The sequence below is a fragment of the Puccinia triticina genome, chromosome 6A (assembly GCF_026914185.1).
Source record: "Puccinia triticina chromosome 6A, complete sequence".
Taxonomy (NCBI): domain Eukaryota; kingdom Fungi; phylum Basidiomycota; class Pucciniomycetes; order Pucciniales; family Pucciniaceae; genus Puccinia; species Puccinia triticina.
In genome coordinates, this window is record NC_070563.1 from 605,857 (window position 1) to 625,697 (window position 19,841).

Sequence of the window (19,841 nt, forward strand, 5' to 3'; positions counted from 1 at the left end):
CTAATCTAAATATATACACCATCTGAGCAACGGTGAAACTGATACGATACATTTATTTGTATCTGTATTGGCGATACATAGTTTTGGAAAAGTGTGTATTGTATCTGATATCAGATACATCACAAATACATCTATTTCAATACAATACAGCATGTATTTCCCCTGATACATGCTGTATTGTATTGTATTGGGCACCCAAATACACAGTTTTGGAAAACCATGTATTGTATCTGATAACCAATACATCCAAAATACATCTATTTCAATACAATACACGCTTAATACTGATACCTGTAAAGTATCAGTTTCACCGTTGATCTGAGTTCCCATGGCTGCAGTTGATATCCTATCCTTCTGCCTGATGACAGGTGTTGCTGTACTGTCACACAGGATGCGGATAGATGTTTTTGTCAGGTTGTGGTTCTGCTACTCTTAGCTTTCTCATACCTGCTGGTGTCACTCATTCATGACCTGTAATTTACAGGTCTTACCCTCAATTAGGGATCTTCATGTGGCACCAGTGGATTTTCATTCACCCAACTGCAGCCATTCATATCCAAGTGTCCTTAGTACAGTGGTTAGTACACTTGACATGGGTTCAACTGTCAGCCGGGCTACTATAATAGGTTAGAGCCCGGCTAACTATTGTAACATTACCAAAAAATGTATGTACTAATAGCGGCGCAGAGCGCCGCGTACAAAATGAACTTCTTTCTTGGAAAGTCTTAGCTGCGGCGCGGAGCGCCGTGCATAGAATAAAAACAACAAATAGTTATATATATATATAATAACAAAATCCCTTAGACGAGTAGGAATAAATAGCTCCGGCCGCAGAATCGGCAGGAGAAAGCACAATAGTTCAAACCCATTCTCAAGCCAAGAGAACTGGTTGCCATACACTCTCAAGAGACTACTAAACCAAGAGTAGTCTCCCTGAGAAATAGAAAGACTTCAGCTGGGGAGGAGAGAAACAGAACTATACTACTCCTCCTTCCCCGACCAATGATTAAACACAAACCACGCTATTCCTCTAGCCAAGGAATAGCAAAAAGATCACATGACAAATAAAAATGAACGGGAGCGAAGGGACTAGTAGAATCCCCCTTCACTCCCGTCACTCTTGTCAGAAGCACACATTGTGGAACTCCGACCGGTGCTGGGCCGTTGGCAGTTACTGGAAGGGAGTGTGCTGTGCGCTGCCTTCGCGGTGGTCCGGAAAAGAGATGAGGAATCAAGGATAGCGGAAGTTGTAGGGGGATTTTTTGGGAGACAACAGGAGTAGATTCTTGTTGGCGGTGGTTTGTTGTTGGATGATCTGGAAAAGAAAGAAGTCTGGCGAGAAAGGGCCGGGAGGTGTGATCTAAAGAAGGGATTCGGGGAAAATGGGACTCAAGGTGCTGAGAGTTTGAACTCAGAAGACACACAGACTCAGAGAGGGATCAATAAAATTAAGATTCTGGATGGATGATCTGAAAAGCCAAAAGAAAAGGGTTCAGACAAAGTCCATGCCGCCCCATCATCTGAGTTCAAGCTGAACTCAGACTCTGGGGACTGTGACATGTTGTGGACAGGTCATCATACACCCCTAACTACAAACATCAAACAGGAAAAGAGGGAAAAAGAAGAAAGAGAAGAAAACACCACAACAATCAAAGATAAAGCAACACAATGATAATAAGGAAGAAAAGAAACACACAATCAAATAATAAAGAATCTAAAAAGAAAACAAAACAAGACAAAAGAAACAAAACAAAACCCACATGACACATGTGTTAGGGCCAAGAAAGGAAAAGAAAGAATCTGGGAGGGATTTAGAATCTTGAGGAAGTGAGAAAGTGAGGGAGGGGATCATCTTGAGGGATCTTGAGGCTGAAGGGTCTTGAGAGGCTGGATAATTCTTCTCTTGAGGATTTTCTGATGAGTGATCTAAAATCTTGAAATCTTGATCTTGAGGCCCTGCACCAGTTTGACCACCACAGCGTTCCTCCGGCCGAGAAACCAAGGAAGCATTTGCAATGAGAGCTACAACCCTACCGGTTGTAGCTCAAATATATAATTGAGGGCCTTTTGGGCGAAGGAAGGCCCCTCAGATACCTTTTAATAACCAGCTCAACGCCTCGCCAGACTCGCCACTTGTCTCACCGACCAGTACGCCAGCCTGACTTTGCCTTGACTTTGGTTTCTATCAGATTGATTGTGTTTTTTGCCGCAGACTTCCTTCTTCAAGTAAGTCTGTGTTTTTTCCTTTCTACCGGGATCTTTATCCCTATATATCTCCTGGGAGCGATCTATCGCACAAATAACCCCTTGTTAAGGGCCCCAGATGTCACAGGCTACAAACACCCCTGCGCATCTCGTGCGCAGGCCCTGTAAGAACTGCGGAGGGCACTAAACCACCCCAGGCGCCCCTGGCCCCTCCGTTAACCCCTTTTTTGGGTTCATTAGAAACAGCTTTTCCTAAGCTATTTCGCACTTCTACCGCGCATTTGCTGCGCGCGCTACCGCACCGTGCTCTGTTGTCGGCGTAGCTAGAAGAGTATTTGTCCTCTTGGCATCACCGCGCCTGACATCAACTCCCATAGGACACATAATATTTTATGGAGTTTCACAGTTTTATGCATCAGCTTGGTACCAACTGCAAACAGGTGGCCAAGTATGGGCACCCTTGGGGTCCAGATGGCCTAGCAGTAACCATCATCCACAGAAGTTCGCTGTCTCCCCTGCGACTACATAGTATGTATAATAACTTTCAAGAGAGTGACAAGTCCGGTGTTTGAATCCTGGTGGACCCAACCCCAGGCTGCTACCACTTCTGCGCTTGGACAACTACACACCACCCATTCAACCTTCAACCCACTTATCAGTTGTCTGCTTTCCATGTATAAAAACTCTTCAATTTCAATACCCATTACCCAATTGAATCAACCTGAAAAATGGTTGCACCCCATCCACCCCACAAACACACATTGCAACTCATTGTCCCTAGTTGTTGAGATTACCACATCCTCTATAGAACTTGGTCCCATAGACCTCAACTCCTATTCTTCCACATCAAAAACAACTTCCCAAATTCCGCAGAGCAAAAGCCAACTTACTGAGTAACAGCATGAACAACATCAATTCAATTGAAGACAACAAAGCTGATGAATCCAACTGGGATCACAAGATTCCTGGGTCTCTTAAACTCATTCACTAATATTTCTTATCCCTTTTGTTGTATGTACCTAATTAGAATGATCTTGTTAAAAAAAAATATCATCTCTTTTCTCTCAAAAACACACTAGAATGGCGCCGTGGCGCGCCCCCTGCCAAAGGTACCACATTTTGGCGCCAAAGTGTGTGCCTGTGGGCGCACACTTTTCCAAATGTGATACCAACAACCATACAGTCAGGTGTACACCTGTCTTCCAGGACTGCAAAGCCAGGGTGCACCAAATTACTCAAGGATCTCTTCTCGGTACCCATCAAGCTTCACAAACCTGGAAAATCTAAGCCTTTTATCATTTTGGCTTCCCTGGTCCATCCAGAGGTCAATTGGGGGATGGTGAAGCGGACCGGGCTCAGTTGGCCATGTCACAGACTTCAATCACCACCTCTGGCATCCATTGAGGATGCTGCTCCCATGAAAATTGAGCTTAGCTAAGCCTCTCATTTGGAGGCGCAAATAAAAATATGGGAGGGACTTGTGTTAAGTTTTCATGCAAATTCTCTTTCTGAAGTTGCACTGTTGGTAACACACCACATTGCCCTCACATTTTCTCCCCCTGATAAACTGTCCCAGTTGACAATTTTTTCCCCAATCAGCCAAATCATTCTCCTCCCAGTCTTTCTGCCTGTGCGGGGGGGGGGGGGGGGGGGGGAGCTACTTGCAGTGGTCTATCCTTCACAGCCCATTTCTCTCTGTTTGAGTTTTTCAGCAATGTTTTTGCTTTATGCAGTTCCTATTGCCTATGGTGGCCCGGCCTGCTAAGAGAATCCACCCTTTTCTCTGTAAACCCGCTGTTTAAGGCAGATTTACAGATTATGTAAGGGATTGTCCACCCCTGTGCCCTCCTTAGAGCATCCGCATCCGTGGCTAGATTAGCCTGGGCTAACTAGCTCGGATTACGATTGGAATAGGATAATCCGATTGGCCATCTGCATGGGTGGGGATTAGCGGGTCCGAGGCTGTTAGAGGTTATGTTTTTAGGTGCCTATATGTTATGTGTTTGGCACCTAAACACATAAAGTTCATGCTAAAAAGCATGATGCATATTCATTTTGGGATTAGTCCCAGGATTAGTGGGGTCTACATTTAGACCCCACTAGCTCCAAACGGAGCTCCGGGCTAAGTTGATCCCCGGCTGATCCAACCCGATGTGGGTGCGGGGTCGAACTAAGTGCCCTAATCCGGGCTAACTTAGCACCCGGTGCGGATGGTCTTAGGGCTCTTTACATAAATAATCTTCATTTAAATCTATAAAGGCTTGCTATATTTACCATTGAATACAGACCTTCTGTAAGGAAAAACTGACAAGCCTCCCAACCCCTCGCCAAACACAAGTACATACCACATGTACATGGCGGGAGTGATTGAGGACAATCCAGCCCGTCCAGCCAACGTGCGGGCCGGATTGACGTGAAAATGACCACAGATGACAGAAAGTTGCCTGATCAGGGCGCTGCAGACGACGCGCTGCCCTATATCTGACGGCAAGGACGTGAGGTTGGACCCAACCCCACCAAAACCACAACCGCTTTGCTAGAGAACAGCATCATGACCAAATATTATTGGTCATGATTCCAGACCTGCTGGGAGCTGCTCCCACTAACGGAGTTTCCTCGGTACTTGCATGCAATTGCCATCTCTGAACTCAGTCATAGATTTGGTTGGATTTCAGTTAGATGCTGGTTGGAGGTCAATTTCATGTCTGCCAAAAAGTAAGTTTATATGAACTGGAATCATACCAAATGTGTTGTGCAATGTCTGTGTGAAATGTGTGCCATACCTATGCTGAAAACCAGGCCAATTTAATGATAAGGTTTACTTGATCCTCAATCTTGACCAAAGTTCCTCCTATTTCAATTATCATGATTTTTGACCTCTTTGGAAACCCATACCCAGTAGGTTTCTCTGAAACAGTTTTTGTATTTATTTTCAGGGCAAACACCAAAAATACGCCAGTTCTCTTTAAGGCCCTGTGCCACTGTTTGGATGCCTGATGTGATATAATAAATTGCATAATAAAATACATAGCACCCAATGTGAAATCCAACTGTAATAAACCCAATCAAAAAATCATCAGATTTATAAAATGTCTGTTTGGCACATCCACTCCAGAATACATTTGAGTCCATTTATAACAGTACTGTTTGGAAAACCAAGACAGGCAGAACTATATATATATGTATGTAGGCTGGAGGAGTACTTACTACACATGCTGTCAGTGACCGTTCAACCGGTCTCAAAGAGGAAGGACACAGCCTCTTGATGACTGGTGTTGAATAGAAAGCAGGATATAAAGTTTAAGTTGAATGTCTGCCTCCCTTCTAGAACAGTTCCGGGCTTGTTTGGTAGTCAACACTGAAACTCCGCAACATGCAAATCCCTTCAGCACTCCTCCGTGAGTCTGATACAATCCGCCTAGTCCACAAGGGGTTCAATTGCTCCACTTCTGCATGCAAGAACTCCGCAAAGGTATGATTTTAGGGTAGGTAAATGTTGAAAGGAACTTGGGGACATGAAGACTAAGTGAGAGATGAAAAGATGTCAAGGACACAGTCCAGGAGCATTGAGTCAATGTATAATAATCATTCAGTGAAGTGAAAGAGAAAACAGGGACTGGACTACATAAGATGGTACATGATATGAGCCAGCTTGTGGGTGTATGGAGTAGAAGCATACAGCTCTATAAGAATATGATACAATTTCATAACAGTAAAAAAAACTCTCTGCACGCTTGTAATCCGTAAAGTGACACACAAAAAACCTCTACTTCAATGTTGGTACTGTCAGCCTTGGAGATACATCAAGTATCCAAAAGACTGCAATAACTTAGTAAATAATAATAATTAGTGAATTATTATTGCAGAATCAGATTCCTAATCATAAATTAAGGGGGGTCACCCACTTAAAGTAACCCCTTATTCCTATTCCTTCATGTACTAATTGTATAATAAGAATTGGCCCCAGAAAGCGCCCAAAAAAGTATTACATACAAAAAATTAGTAAAATAAACAAAGTACATAAAATTAAACTACTGTACATTAAGAGTAATATTACTTGTGTAAAAATACCCCGTGAAAACATTATGTAGACTTCTACTGAAGCTCTTTCACATGACAATTGGTTATAAACATGTCATGTGACAGAGTCAGAGAAATAGTCTATTACAGCCATTCCAAAAAAGCTTGGCTTCTTTGGAAGGAATTTCCGCTGGAAATTCCTTCTGGATTTGCCAATGTATGTGCATCCAACATCAAGGTTGGACACATGATATCCTGACCTGCGAGCGCAGTCGCTTGCAGGATCCCACCAATCAAGCCGTTTGGTAGCGAAAAAAAAACATGCCGGCTGCTGGGACCAGCACCATCCAACCTTGCGAACAGGATCAGAATGTCATTCAGAGTAGAATCAGCCAAATTGCTCAATTCTGAACTCAGAATTAGGAAAAAATGAAAGGAACAAGATGATTGAGGGCATCTGGCTGCTGTATATGCACCCTGCATATAAGAATGAGGTGGGCATGAATATACATATGTCCAACCTTGCCAGTGATTATTGGCAAATCCAATACAAAGTTTGGGTGGAAATTCCTTCCAACAAAGCCAAGCTTTTTCGGAATGGCTGTATAATACAAATAAATTGCCCACAGCCAAGCCTTGTTCACGTCTACACCTCAGGATACTCCCATAGGGAGAAAAGGACTTAGTGGTTGCATCCACTAAAGTCCCCTCTATAAATAGAGGCCTATTTGGCCCTCAGGAAAAGATCCCCCAGACCATTCACTGCCCAGAAACTGTGAGTTTGCCGTGAATATTCTCCCCTGCTACTACTGTAGCCCCTTTTCCTTTTAAACCACCCCTTGCACACTTAATCCACTGGATTAAACCCTTTAAAATATCAAAAAGTCCTTATTAGCATATTTAAAGCTTTATCCTTATAAGTGGTTGCCGTAAGACCTCCGCCTCTGACAAGCAGCCAATCAGTTTAAGCTCTTACCACCTAATTTTTACACCAAATTTATTCCCTGTAATTAATAATTATCCAAGTATATTCAAGCCTCACATTCATAGAAAAAAAAATCAAGGGTTTTCCCTACAAAATAACAAAAACTACAAAAAAAATTCAAGGGTTTCCCCTTTATCAAAACACGCAACCAGCAAACCACAACCAACAACAAAAAAAAAAAAAAAAAAAAAAACAGAAAAACCTGTCCCCCACCCCCGTGCCACCTAACACAGCAAGCTGTTGTACATGGCCCACCGTCCATCCCTGTCTAGCAGGGTTGAAAAACGGTGAGAGGAAGACCCCCAGCCCTAGAGCACAAGGGGGGCCCACGAATATCCCCCGTCAAACCGCGCAAATGCAACGGCGGACAAGGGTGAGACGACCCCAGAGCTGGAAGTACAGCCCAAAGAGTCGCCTGGTCAACAATGTTGGCTTATACTTGGATTCTATTGGCTTTGGACACTGGACTCTGGATTTGGACTGCTACTCAGGACTTTGGATTTCACCTTTTGGAGGAAGCACACTGGAATTTGGACTTTGGACTATTGGACTGAACATTCTTCAACTCTTTCTGGATCACTCTTCTCTTTGGTGCATTGCCTGGGGACAGACAATAAGTTGAGGGAGGATGTGGTGCTCCATTCCAAACCATAAGTAGTATTTTATTATCTTCTTTTACATATATTCATCATTACATTGCCCATTACCCCATAAACCCTTCACAAATACTTCATTATTATTGCATATTCAGATTTTACGCCTAATTCCACCTATAGTCACCCATACATAGTACCCCTTTATCTTCAATGGTTCAATAGTTATAAGGAATATAAGATTTACAGAAAAAACTACAGTCTTCATTAGTTACAACACTCATTTCATTAGTAACTGACTTAAATCATTACAGTAATTTCCTCTTAAAGTTATTTCCTCACATGTTAAACCTTTTACAGACATTTCCCATTATGTACTATCCCTATTTGTATACATTGCATCATTGGATCTGTGCTCACCTCTTTCAGTAGTGCTCATCATTGCAAGTTGTTACTATGTTCACATCACCTTCCCCATTTGTACAGTCTTTCTTCCCATGGCCAGAATTCCCATTTCTGTGCTCATCCTTGTACCCCCCCTGTGGTTTCTTTCACTTATAAACTCCCCTCAGCTGCTGTACTTCCCCCTCATGCTGGTTTATTTTTGGATTATCTTCCCCTATAGTATAGCTCTCATCACTTGCATACTTTGCTCTTACCCTTCTCCTCAGATTGTACTCTTTACTAGACTATCATCACTTGCATATTTTGCTATCACCTCCCGTATTGAACTCAGAATTGAACCCCATTTCATACTTTGCTCTCAACCTCTCATCCTTTGCATATTTTGCTCATAACCCTCATTTCCTCTCACCTCAACCTCAAGTTTGTGGTATTCCAACTAGAAATTGATTGATATACATAAACTCCTTATTCTAGACCTCACTAAGGATTAGTAGAACTCAAGCCACACCCTTTTCTTTCTTCTTTTTCTTAGTGTAACTCTCACCAACTCCAGCATTAGATAGGAGGGCAGCCTCAACAGCACCCTTAGCTTCAACCTACATTATTACTAGTGTAGTTGTCTATTTCCCCTCCAAGCTCTTTTCTGTTTGTTCAGTAGTTCCACAGCGGGTATACCCAATAATTACCAGGCATATCCGCGGGTACCCGCATCTACCCGTGTACCCAACCTGTTATCCGCGGGTATTTCCACGGGAGCATCTCCCTTGGTTTTTTTCCTTGGATATTCCCAATGGGTACTCTGAACAATCTACTTGAATCTTCTGGTATTCAACATAATGTTTTGCCACTGTATACTCCTCAACAAAACACCATTGCGGAACAAGCAAATCAAACTATTCTTAATATGGATCAATGTATTCTTCTTCAATCAAACTTAGCCCCTGAATGTATTGAGGCATAGGCCAGGAATACTCTCATGTGCCGTGCTGCGGGCTTGGACCAACTGGGTTTGAACCTAGTTGATGAGATTGCAAACCCTAATTGTAGATGTAGTATTTCAACCGCATGTATTCCCTGTTGTTCTCATTCATCTTCATTATTGTTATCAATCACATTAAACTCCTTCAAACTCATCTCACTTGGTCTTAGGTTTGCCTTTCTTTCACTTCATTGTTCTTCTTGTTCTCACATTTTCATACCTCATCACAAAGATATTGGGGGCCCACACACCCTACAATAAGAAATTTGAAACTTGTGCCCAAACGTCCTCCAGACACTCCAGAGTGTCCAATTGACAGATGTTCTGGGTGTCCATTGGACACTCTTGATCAAGTTCAATGTCTGATTGACAATGGTTTTTGGTGTCCATCAGACACTCTGGCTGAAGTGTCTGATGGATGGTGGCTGTTTTGGACCCTCAAGATGTCCAGCAGACACTCTTGCTCAGGAGTGGCCGCTGGACAAGGATTTCTGATGTTGGACTGATGCTCAGCCTGTCTGGTGTCTGCTGGATGCTCCCTGGGCATCCTCTGGACACTTTTCATGGAAAAACATGCACAGGATGCAGGGTATTTCCAGGAATGCACCCCATGGTGTAAATCTGTGCATTCCAAAAAAATGAAACATTTTCCCTTGGAAAGAATACTGTTGTGGTGGAACTGGGTTGACTCCAAAATTTTTGGAGTGTAATTTTGTTCACTCCAACAAAATTTGGAGTGGATTTAGTAATTTTTTGGAGTGAATTTAGCCTGCCCCTTTATTTACCCCCTAAGAAGATATAAAGCAGCAACTAGAATGAGAGGAAAACATAGCAGTGGCTTGGATTGTGCAGACTTAGTCATTCTTATCCCTGGTGATATTGAATATAGTATTTGGGATGACATTGGCCCCCACCTGAACCCCTTGGCGCCAGACTTAAAAAATGTTTTATGCATTATTAGACTATTGAATAACTCTATTAGAAGTATGTATATGTGTTTCTTATTATAGTTAGCTATTTAGGTGGTTTACTAGTCTATGCACATGGTCAACAAGCACCTGGTTTTTTTATCTCTATCTACGCCATATACATAGTTGATGATTGGTGGACAATTTGACAGGATGTAGCTTGATGGTGATTGGAGTGCTTGGGCTGGGGCCTGGGAGGGGCACTTATTGGGGGTGAACCTTCGACTTCGACGAGGATCCGGTCGACAGAAGGCGGGATAGGGATCGGACTCGGGGTCTTGGGGGCTCATCGGGCTCAGGACACTGACAGGCGGCAAAGTGTGCCGGGCCGCAGGCGTACCTTTCCTTCTCCCGAATGACAATCGTACAGCGCGGGCAGTGGTAAACCACTAGTGGGTAGTACCAGGCCGTGCAAATACCGTGGTCTACTCCACCCTGCCGGCACATGATACGTGCAAGGCACTGCACCTGTTCGCCTACAGGAGCGCCCGGCACCATGCTGTTGCATCCGGCGCACAACTCTTGCCCGAAGGCGGAAACGGCGGCCAACAGCGTCGCGAGGAGGAGGAAGAGCAGGCGAAGGACACTCATGTTTGGGAGCAGTTGTGGGGGGCGGGCTGGATGGAGGACCAGACGAAGGCTTGAACCACGGACGGCTGGCAACGGACGAAGATGTGCGACTAGACTCTGGAGCAGGCGGTGTTTGACGGTTCGACTAGCTGCTGTGTCGAATGATTGGGTGGGGCATTCTGCCGGTTTGGAAGCGAGGTTTGCGCTGGTTTGGGCAGCAGGTGGGCTCGGGCTGAGTCAAGCTAGGGTCGCCAGGGGTTGCGTCGACATGTCTCAGGGGTTCCGAATTAGTTTACGACGTTGTGTGCTTCTTCTGTTAGCTTTGCAGTTCTTATCAAAAGGCTGTCTGTACATAGAAATTTGCTCATGACGCGTGGATCCAGAGAGATCCATAGAGCCAGATATTTATCTCCGCTGCGCCGCGGGAGGTGGGCCTACACCACGGACGCACTTCGTTGCGTCTTTTCCGAACGCCGTTCGAAGTGACGGAAAATTATCGAAAGAAATTCGAAGTGGCCCCACTCGTTGGGATTTCGAATACTCCTCGATTTTTTTCCCAATTTTTGGGAAATAATTCGAGGAATAATCGAGTGGAAGCTCAATCCGGCAAATATCCGGGATATCCGCCGGAGTTGCCGGAGAAACTCCGGTGAAAACCTTATCCGACTGCCATTCGAATCTCATTCAATTGCCCTCCGAACCGCTTTCGAGGTCATTTTGATTCCACTTCGACTATCATCCTCAGCCACCAACAATCAAACAGAATTCAAACATCACCAGAAATATTCGTTCAAAAATCGATCATCGCCAGCAGTATATGAACTCAAGTCATGCATCCAACATGGATATCTCCCCCATTGCAATTTGTCTCCGCATCGCGAACTCGCCCTCCCAGCTTGCCTCCAACCCACTTTGCACGTTATGGAAAACCGGGAACCTAGCTCACACCACGACGACGGAGGAGGAGAAAACCAGAGTGGTATCTCCCAAAACGTAAGTTAACTCCCTCCCATCTTTGACCCGATATCAATATCCATTTGGGCCATGCACTGATGGCTTGCACCACCCGGCTCAGGCCCAATCGCAGCCTCGCCGCAATGAGGCTCCGGCCCCTCTCTCAGGCGACGATGACGGACCCCCTCCCCCGCGGCGCCTGCTACCTCGGAAGCGCAAGTCTACCGTCAAGAGGCTTCAGGCACTCTGCCCGGACATGTTTGACCCGTCATGTGCCGAGGCCAAAGATCGCAAGCCGTCGCCATCTTTACTTGTCAACCAACTTCAGTCATTGGGCTCTTCAACCCCGCCAAACCCAAAGCGCGCGAAGTCGTGCTCCAGTTCCCCCCTGTCTGATGGCGACCTCACAATGGAGGCCTATCTCAACCTCTGCCACATCCAGCCCGGCGACACCCAGACTCACGCGGCGATTGAGAGGCACTCCCTCTACCACTGGTTGATCTTCAAGACCACCTCGATCCAAAGGCTCTGCAAACTTGGGATCCGCTATGGCCCGGCAGTCTTGCTCAAGGGCGGGGTCCACAAAGCCATGAAGAGACTGCACCAGGATTAACAATCCCAATCCTGTCCTGGAAATCCCTTGTTCTGCACATGCCTCGCTCCCCCCCCCCCCCCCCCCTTCTCCCCTGTTCATCCTCCATTGGCGATGTTTTTTTTCTTGCTTATCTTACACTTCCACCTACCTTTTCCAGGCTTGTCCTGAATTTTATTTTCTGCTACTGGTCAGAAAACTTTGTGTTGTATGCTGCTGCATTCTTTATCTTATTCTCCAGAGAATTTTATATGATTTCTTGGGTGCTTCCTTAAAAATAGATATGATAAATTTTCTGCTTATCATATCTCTGCCAACTTAAGTCTGAAGAGTAACTCTGAGTCAATTCAACACCATCATGCAGTATAGTCTGGTGACAAGTTGAACATGCTTTAAAATATACACAGGTGTAAGGTAAAATATAAGGCCAAACATCCTACACAGGGGTAGGGTAAGAGAAATAAAAACAGGAAAACATTTACACAAGTCCCAAAGATTTTTTTTCATAATTTGCTGATTTCACACACAATAACAATAACTACCAGCTTGGATTCACATCTAATTGCTTGGATTCACATCTAATCACTGATGTCATCACCATCATTTTCTCCTTGCCACTTCTGAAGTCCCTCGGTCAATGCTTGCATCATCTGTGATCCAGTAACAACCATGTGCCGCAATCCTGATAGCTGGCGGTGGTGTTGAGCCTCGTGATGTGCAAATGCATTCAACAGATAACTATTGTGATTAGTGTGTTGGATGTGATAACAGACAGATGTGCCCTCTTGTTGCTTGTTCACTGGCACAGCTGCCTCCACTGCGGCACACCCTCCTTCAATGCAATTATGCTGTACGTTGAGGCAACACTTAATCCACTGATCAAATGATTTTGCTGTCAATTTTCCTGGTGACATAATGTTTGAGGTTTATGTATAATTTACTTACTGGGACAGGTAAAATAGCATAGCTGGACCTCTTCTGCAGTGCAGGCATTCGGGTATGAAAATTGATGTGTCCTCTCTGACATTCCACACGTCTCACATAATAGTGATTCCCTGGGGTGACCTCCCACAACAATTGGACACATGCAAAAACTTCAAATTGATTTGAACCCCCTTGCGCCTATCCACACAAAATTAGGTTGTCAGTGCATTTTTGTATGATAGCATAATTAAAATTTTCCTGTGGTTAGCGTACCAAATAAAACATCCCCTTGTGAATTGTTTCCTTGGCATTCAGATGGATAGCAGATACTTGTCTAACACTGCTGTTTGGGTTGAGTCTTGCCGTAAGCACCTCAGGAATTGGTTCAAGTTCTGCCTCTGGGATATTTGGTTTGTTTGAGTGTAAGCAGGGGTATGATTTCATGGGGTTGACTAAGGTGGAGTTATACCCAAATAATTTTTGGATCAGGAGATTTGATTGAAATATGTTGGTAACATTAGGTTTGGCTTGAAAGTATTCCCCTGTCTTGGAATCATGAAGGTAGGCGCCAGAGTATAATAGCCTCTCAATGTGATAGTTGCTGAAAGTCAGGGCTAAATCGTGACTTGGTGCTTGTCTGTTGGAATGGATTGATGCAGTGCAGACTATTCCGTTATAACTTTCAAATTTGTCAGTCGCAAATAGGATTGGGGGCCCAAATCGTCTAATTGATTGAGGTAGGTGCAACAGCATGTGGATCTTGGGTTTATTTGACCACCTGCCAGACATTTTTGATATGTGATACATGAACTCCCGTATAACCCCTTCCAGTTGTTGGATATAGGTTTCCATGTCAGGAATGACTGTCTGAAAAACCATACTTGACATAAAGCACATTGAGTACCAAACATTCTTCATGTCTTCAGTCATGTAAGGAAACAACACAAATGCTGCAACCTGAAAGATGATTCGGAAATCTTGACCAATGAAGGATCAATGGTGGGCCATCATGTAAGTTGCCTGAAGTTGTGGAAAGTTGAGGGCATTGGTGTTGAATGATCGCAAGCGGGCCTCCACTTCTTTCAATTTGCTCTTGGGTATCCTATTTGTCATAAGGTCAGCCATAAGATATTTGACACATCCTAGGAGGACTACGTGTAGTATCTCCACTGGGGTGTCATTACATCCATCAAATGATGCTAGTTCCAAATAAGAGTTGAATATTCTTGGATGGGAGTGTTCTGCAATTTGGGCAATTCTGACCCGTTCATGGACCTTCTGAGTATGCAATTCCATCAACCTGTGTGTTATTTGGTCCTTCAATCCATACTCTGCAGTTTTCAACTTGAATTGATTCTTGGATTTTGTATAGTATAGCTCCCAAAGTTCATGAGATTGACTCTTGGTTTCATGCCACTTTCTAGCAACGGGTAAAGCTGGTAGGCCAAAAAAGGCACGGAGGAATTCCAAACTGCACCGGTGTTCTTTTGATTGAGTACTGAGATGACACATCCTGCAAGGGTTATTGGCTTGACCTGGGTTGAATGTGCTTGTAATTTCTGCAGACATAGGTGAGTCCGCAAGGAAAGCAAGTGGGACCACCATATACAATACTTTGTGTTTCAGACCTGCATCAAATGCTATGCTACCTTGAGTTGCCAAATGACTGTGTGGATATTATACAATGTCAGAGACAATGAAAGGAACTATCCATTATGTGTTGTTCACTCACTTGATCTCTGCAACAATGGGCTCACCAATCTCCAAAGCTGAAGCAAAATTGGAGGTTGCAATAAAATGACAATTGTATTCCATGTTGGTCATTTCAGGCGGCAGTCCTCCCAATGTGAAATAGTAAGAAATATGTTTGTTCCATCTCTTAGACTGGTTACCTGAAGTGTCATCAGAGTAGAGGGTAATGGGGACATGCCGAATGATCTTTTTACCTGCCCTCTCTCTCCAGGGATTGGGTATGCAAATAGGGTCGGCCCCAATTGGGGCGCCATGTTCTGTCAAAACAACACAAAAAGGTGGGGTGATACTTGTCAAAACAACACAAAAAGTAGGGGTGATACTATCATGTGAAGAGTTTCATTAACTGCTTACCATATAGCAAATTATCACACTTTGACATAAGCAATGATCCATCTTGATGGCGGATTTCTGAGTATAACTTGTTGAACTTCCTGACAGGAATATCAAGCAAATCTTGGTCGTTATATCCAATATTTGCCCGTATGTAGAATATCATTTTACCAGACTGATTTGGTCTGGAAAATTTGGCACGAAAACACTTGCCCCATATTTCATCTTGATACTGGTAGAAAAATATTGGCACCACAATGTGACTATCTGGGTGATCCATCAAAGTTATGGGCTCAAATATATAGTAGTGTTTGCCATTGTAAGGTGCCATTTGGACGCGGTGTTCTTGGTTAAGACTTTCACGCCACTTTTCACTTTGGTACAGAGCCCTGATGTTCTTCCCTTTGGTGTCATGTGGGTAGAATTGCATATGTGGGTGAACAATGGGATTTGCCAATTCCTGGGAAATAAAATCTCAGGGGAGATAATGTGTCAGTCAATTGCAAAATCAAGCAGAAGGAAACAAGTTGACCCACATGTCCAATCAAGTCATGCAGACTCAGATAATAACATGTATTATTAAATATGGAGACATGCTTGTTGATTTTCACATCTAAAGTCTTCCGGATCATATCCCGGTTTTGTTTGATGCTGTCCCAATGGGGCAGCTTCATGCCCCACACACGTAGGATGACCCGCAACTGGTGATACATGGTGCGTGATAAGCGATTGTGCAGATGGCCTAGCATGAGTGCTGAGACCAGATGCTGCGAGTTTGTATGTATGGTAAGCGTGGGGTGGTCTGATCAGCCGAGATTTATCCATACAATATCAAGGGTAAATTTGCCACTCACCCCCTTGGACCTAAAGGGAAACCAATTAGAATTTTCCATTGTTGCCTCTGATTGTTCATCATCATCATCATCCTCTTGACCAGGGGTTAACACTTCATCTTCTATCAATCCAGCCATAAGTGCATCATGAACCCACTGAAGCATGCCTTGATCCCCACCCATGACTTCCTCTTGATCCTCAGAACCAAAACCAAAGGCCACACTGTCATTCATATCAACATCCACTGTTTGAGGCTCTTCTGGACCCATCTGCAGGGATCCAAGATTTTGATCAGGAATTTCCACCTGGGGATCTGCAGGCACCTGATTCCAAACGTGAGGGAGTGACGAGCTAGAACCATGTGTTTGAGAATTTGATTGAGCCATTGCATTTTGGAAACTCTGGAGTCCTTTCAACTTGTTCATATGAGTTCTGGTTTGAAGATGTAATGGTATGTTGCTCTCCTTGGCCCATTTGGATTTGCAAATCACACATCTGTAAAGGTATCTACCATCTTGATCCAAAGTAGCCTCAAAACCTGAGGGTAATATATTTCCCATCAGGATAGAATAACACAACCAAAAAAAACCCATATCAAAAAAACACCATATAAGAATCATAACCAGATGGACACAATCATATACCATTGTGTCAATGAATGCACTCACCAGGATGATTGATTGGTGCCATAGCCACCAAGCAGGGGGGGGAGACTGAGGGATAATATGTATATCCTTGGAAATTCTGGAGGAACTTGAATGATTGGCTTGATAATTATTGATTTATTTAAAACAGTAGGGACTGATTCTTGAGGCTCAATAGGAATGATAGATATCTGATTTCCCAATTTTTTGATGAACCTGAATGCCTTGAGTTTTGTGAGATCAAAGGTGGGTTTAATTCCTTGGCAATTCTGGAGGCACTTGAATGATTGGCTTGACAATTATTGATTTATTTAAAACAGTAGGGACTGATTCTTGGGGCTCAATAGGAATGATAAATATCTTATTTCCACATTATTTGATGATCCTGAATGCCTTCAGTTATGTGAGATCAATGGTGGGTTTAATTCTGAAATGTTGTGTTTTGGCTGGTTGAACCCAACTGTCGGTGGTTTTTGGCAAGAGGCAAGGAAGTCAGGATTTTGCGCGGCATGCACGCAGCTTGGCCCCACAGTCAATTCTGGTCCGCAGCAATGGTTGAGGTTTTCTCCGACCCCGTCGGAAGTCCGGCTCCATTGGAAACGCCAAACTCAATCAGTTCTCACGGTTTCATTCCTGCGGTCATCGGTGAGTGTTCTATGAGCCACCACCCCCTAACCCCTCCCTTCAGTCGGTAGTGAAACCGCCAACGCTCATGAACGCCTGTAACATATCAAACTGAAACCCACCCGCAAGTATTTTACTTTGATATGTGATCCGACTGAGCCCAACACTTATCTATTGCTTATCTTACCCGTATGACACTGCTGTAGGACACAGGTCATTGAAAACCCAAACATGTCGCAGCCCCTCAGCGGGCACCCCTCATGGGACCAGCTTGACAGCAACCCGAATCCGTTGTCCGACCCGAACTCAAACCGCGGGCCACTGTCAAATCCCCTCCTCCCAAGCAATGGCCGTGTCAATCACGGCCAATACAACTACTCTAACATGGCTGGATTCAACCACACCCCCACTCCCATGGCGCAACCTGAAGCGCAAGACCAACATGTTGATACTCGACTGATGGACGTGGCGGATCAGGGCAATGGAGGCCTGGGCTTTCCGCAAGGCCCAAACCCTCCCGGTGAGTCCCTTGCGCGCTGGAGGATGAAATATGTAATAACATTCCATCCCCGCACTCCTTAGGCGTTTCAAATCGCCAGAGCCAAGCTGGGCCCCAGCGATCGCCGACTTTTACCCGAATGGGTCCACCCCCCTCGCCATATCCGCCGCAGGGCAGTCCAGGTATGCCTTACAGCCCCCCTAGCGCCAGTCCTGCCCCGAGCTGATCCTCCCGTTCGAGTTTTACGGGCTCCGTTGGAGTCCGCCCAGACAACCTTGAATTGATCGGGAACGCCCTGCAACTGGTCGAGAGCTCCTTCACCCTCAGCAGCGAGCTTATTCAACGGGCACAGCCCCTAATACAGGTTAGTGTTGTGAAATGCCATGGGGGTCACATCCACTAACCCCCCATCTTTATTGTAGATGACCTCAGAAGAACGCACCCTTGCGATCTTGCTATTGGCCCTCCACCGTGGCCCCCCCCCCTCAGCCGCCAATCGCCATCCCCGTTGCGGAGCCAACTGCGGCCCACTCGACGCCGGACCCCTCGCAGGGCTATAGTCAGGATTTCAAGGCCCACCTCCGAAACACCGTACACGAAGTCCTGACCAATGGTGACACTTCAAATCACTGACATGCGGGTTGCCAGGCTGCCATTGCCAAGGAACACCAAGAGTTCCGCGCCACGCACCTACCGGCAAACTACGACAAAGGCCGAAACAAGGATTACTTCGAGGGCCTGGTCTCTGACTGTATCAAAGAGCAAAAATTGATCCTCGCCACTTTGCTCAAGGCCGGCATGACCGGCAAAGGATCAGACAAGGTACCTTCCCTTTGGAGTCTCATCGCCAACATCTACTCCGTCTTCCATCCGACGTTCAAAAAACAGGGTGCAAAGCAGATTCACTCGGACAAGCGAATTACCTCGGGGGCCAAGGTAAGGTTGTGCTCCATCCGCTTCATGGTCAACCTCAATCGAGTCAACCTGCGCAACAAGAACAAGTCGAAGCAAGTGTCATTCTGGGATGACATTGACGAGGACCTTGCCTCATTAAGGAGGAAGTCCCCGGGGTATGGTACCGAGATTGAACTTGGACCACCAAACTAGTATCCGCTCCTTACTCCCCCTCCCTCTCGCTCTCTCTCTCTCCCTACATCTATCTCTCTCCTCCAATCCATATGCCTCCTCCCCCCAGTTTATTATCTAGTTAGTTAGTTTGCTACATCTACCTCCCAGATACACGAGTCTCCTCCCCACTGTTTATTAACTTGTTATATTGCTACACATACCTCCCACATACACAACATTATACACGATAAGAAATGATATTACAATACTATTTACACAAAATGAGTGCCCCTTGTGGGGCTCTGAGCCATTTGAACCCTGGCGAGCAGAACAATGAAATTGCTAGGGGGGGTGTGGGGCGGGTACGAGGGATCAATTCCCTGGGTCTGCCCCCGGGTCTGCATCCCAGGGATATCGATTTCATATCAAACATTGAGTACTCTCCAATGTACGTTCAAATTTAAATTGAGTTTGCTTCAATTGAAAATCCAAGGTATCCCGAAGTCAACAATCAAATATAATTTGAACACCTCTGAGTTCGAAATATATTCAAATGTATTTCAAAAATCAATTGAAGAGACTTCGGGTTTTGTTCGAAGTCTCCACCCAATCAATATTTGAAGTGTTCAAAAGGACTTCGAACTCACTTGGCCAACTAGTTTGACGAAGTTGGCGAGGTCCCCTCTTGCTGGCAGGGAGTTCGAACATCTTTTGATTGAACTTTGGAAGGCTTTCGATCTTTTGCGTCCGTGGTGTAGGGGCCAGGGCGCGTCAATCTCCAACAGATCTCCAACAGATCTCCAACAGAGATTCCAGAAATTGGTTTACATTTTTTCTCCAGCATTTCCCTGAAGTTTAGGTACAAATGTTGCAAGAATTCAAAAGACTAAGA

At 44.8% G+C, this 19,841-nt stretch overlaps 2 protein-coding genes across 2 annotated transcripts; one reads left to right on the forward strand and one right to left on the reverse strand.

Annotated features, from left to right (window-relative positions):
- Positions 1–8,401: 8,401 nt before the first annotated feature.
- PtA15_6A64 (uncharacterized protein) lies at positions 8,402–10,746 on the reverse strand (the record flags this gene model as incomplete). The annotated part of the gene is made up of 3 exons (XM_053170377.1): positions 8,402–8,422; positions 10,269–10,544; positions 10,624–10,746. The coding sequence occupies 3 exons, from the start codon at positions 10,744–10,746 to the stop codon at positions 8,402–8,404; spliced, it is 420 nt and encodes a 139-aa protein (XP_053020991.1).
- Positions 10,747–17,613: 6,867 nt separating this feature from the next.
- PtA15_6A65 (uncharacterized protein) lies at positions 17,614–18,441 on the forward strand (the record flags this gene model as incomplete). Its single annotated transcript, XM_053170388.1, has 2 exons — positions 17,614–17,902; positions 18,371–18,441. 2 exons carry the CDS (start codon positions 17,614–17,616, stop codon positions 18,439–18,441), a joined length of 360 nt encoding a protein of 119 aa, XP_053020992.1.
- Positions 18,442–19,841: the final 1,400 nt, after the last annotated feature.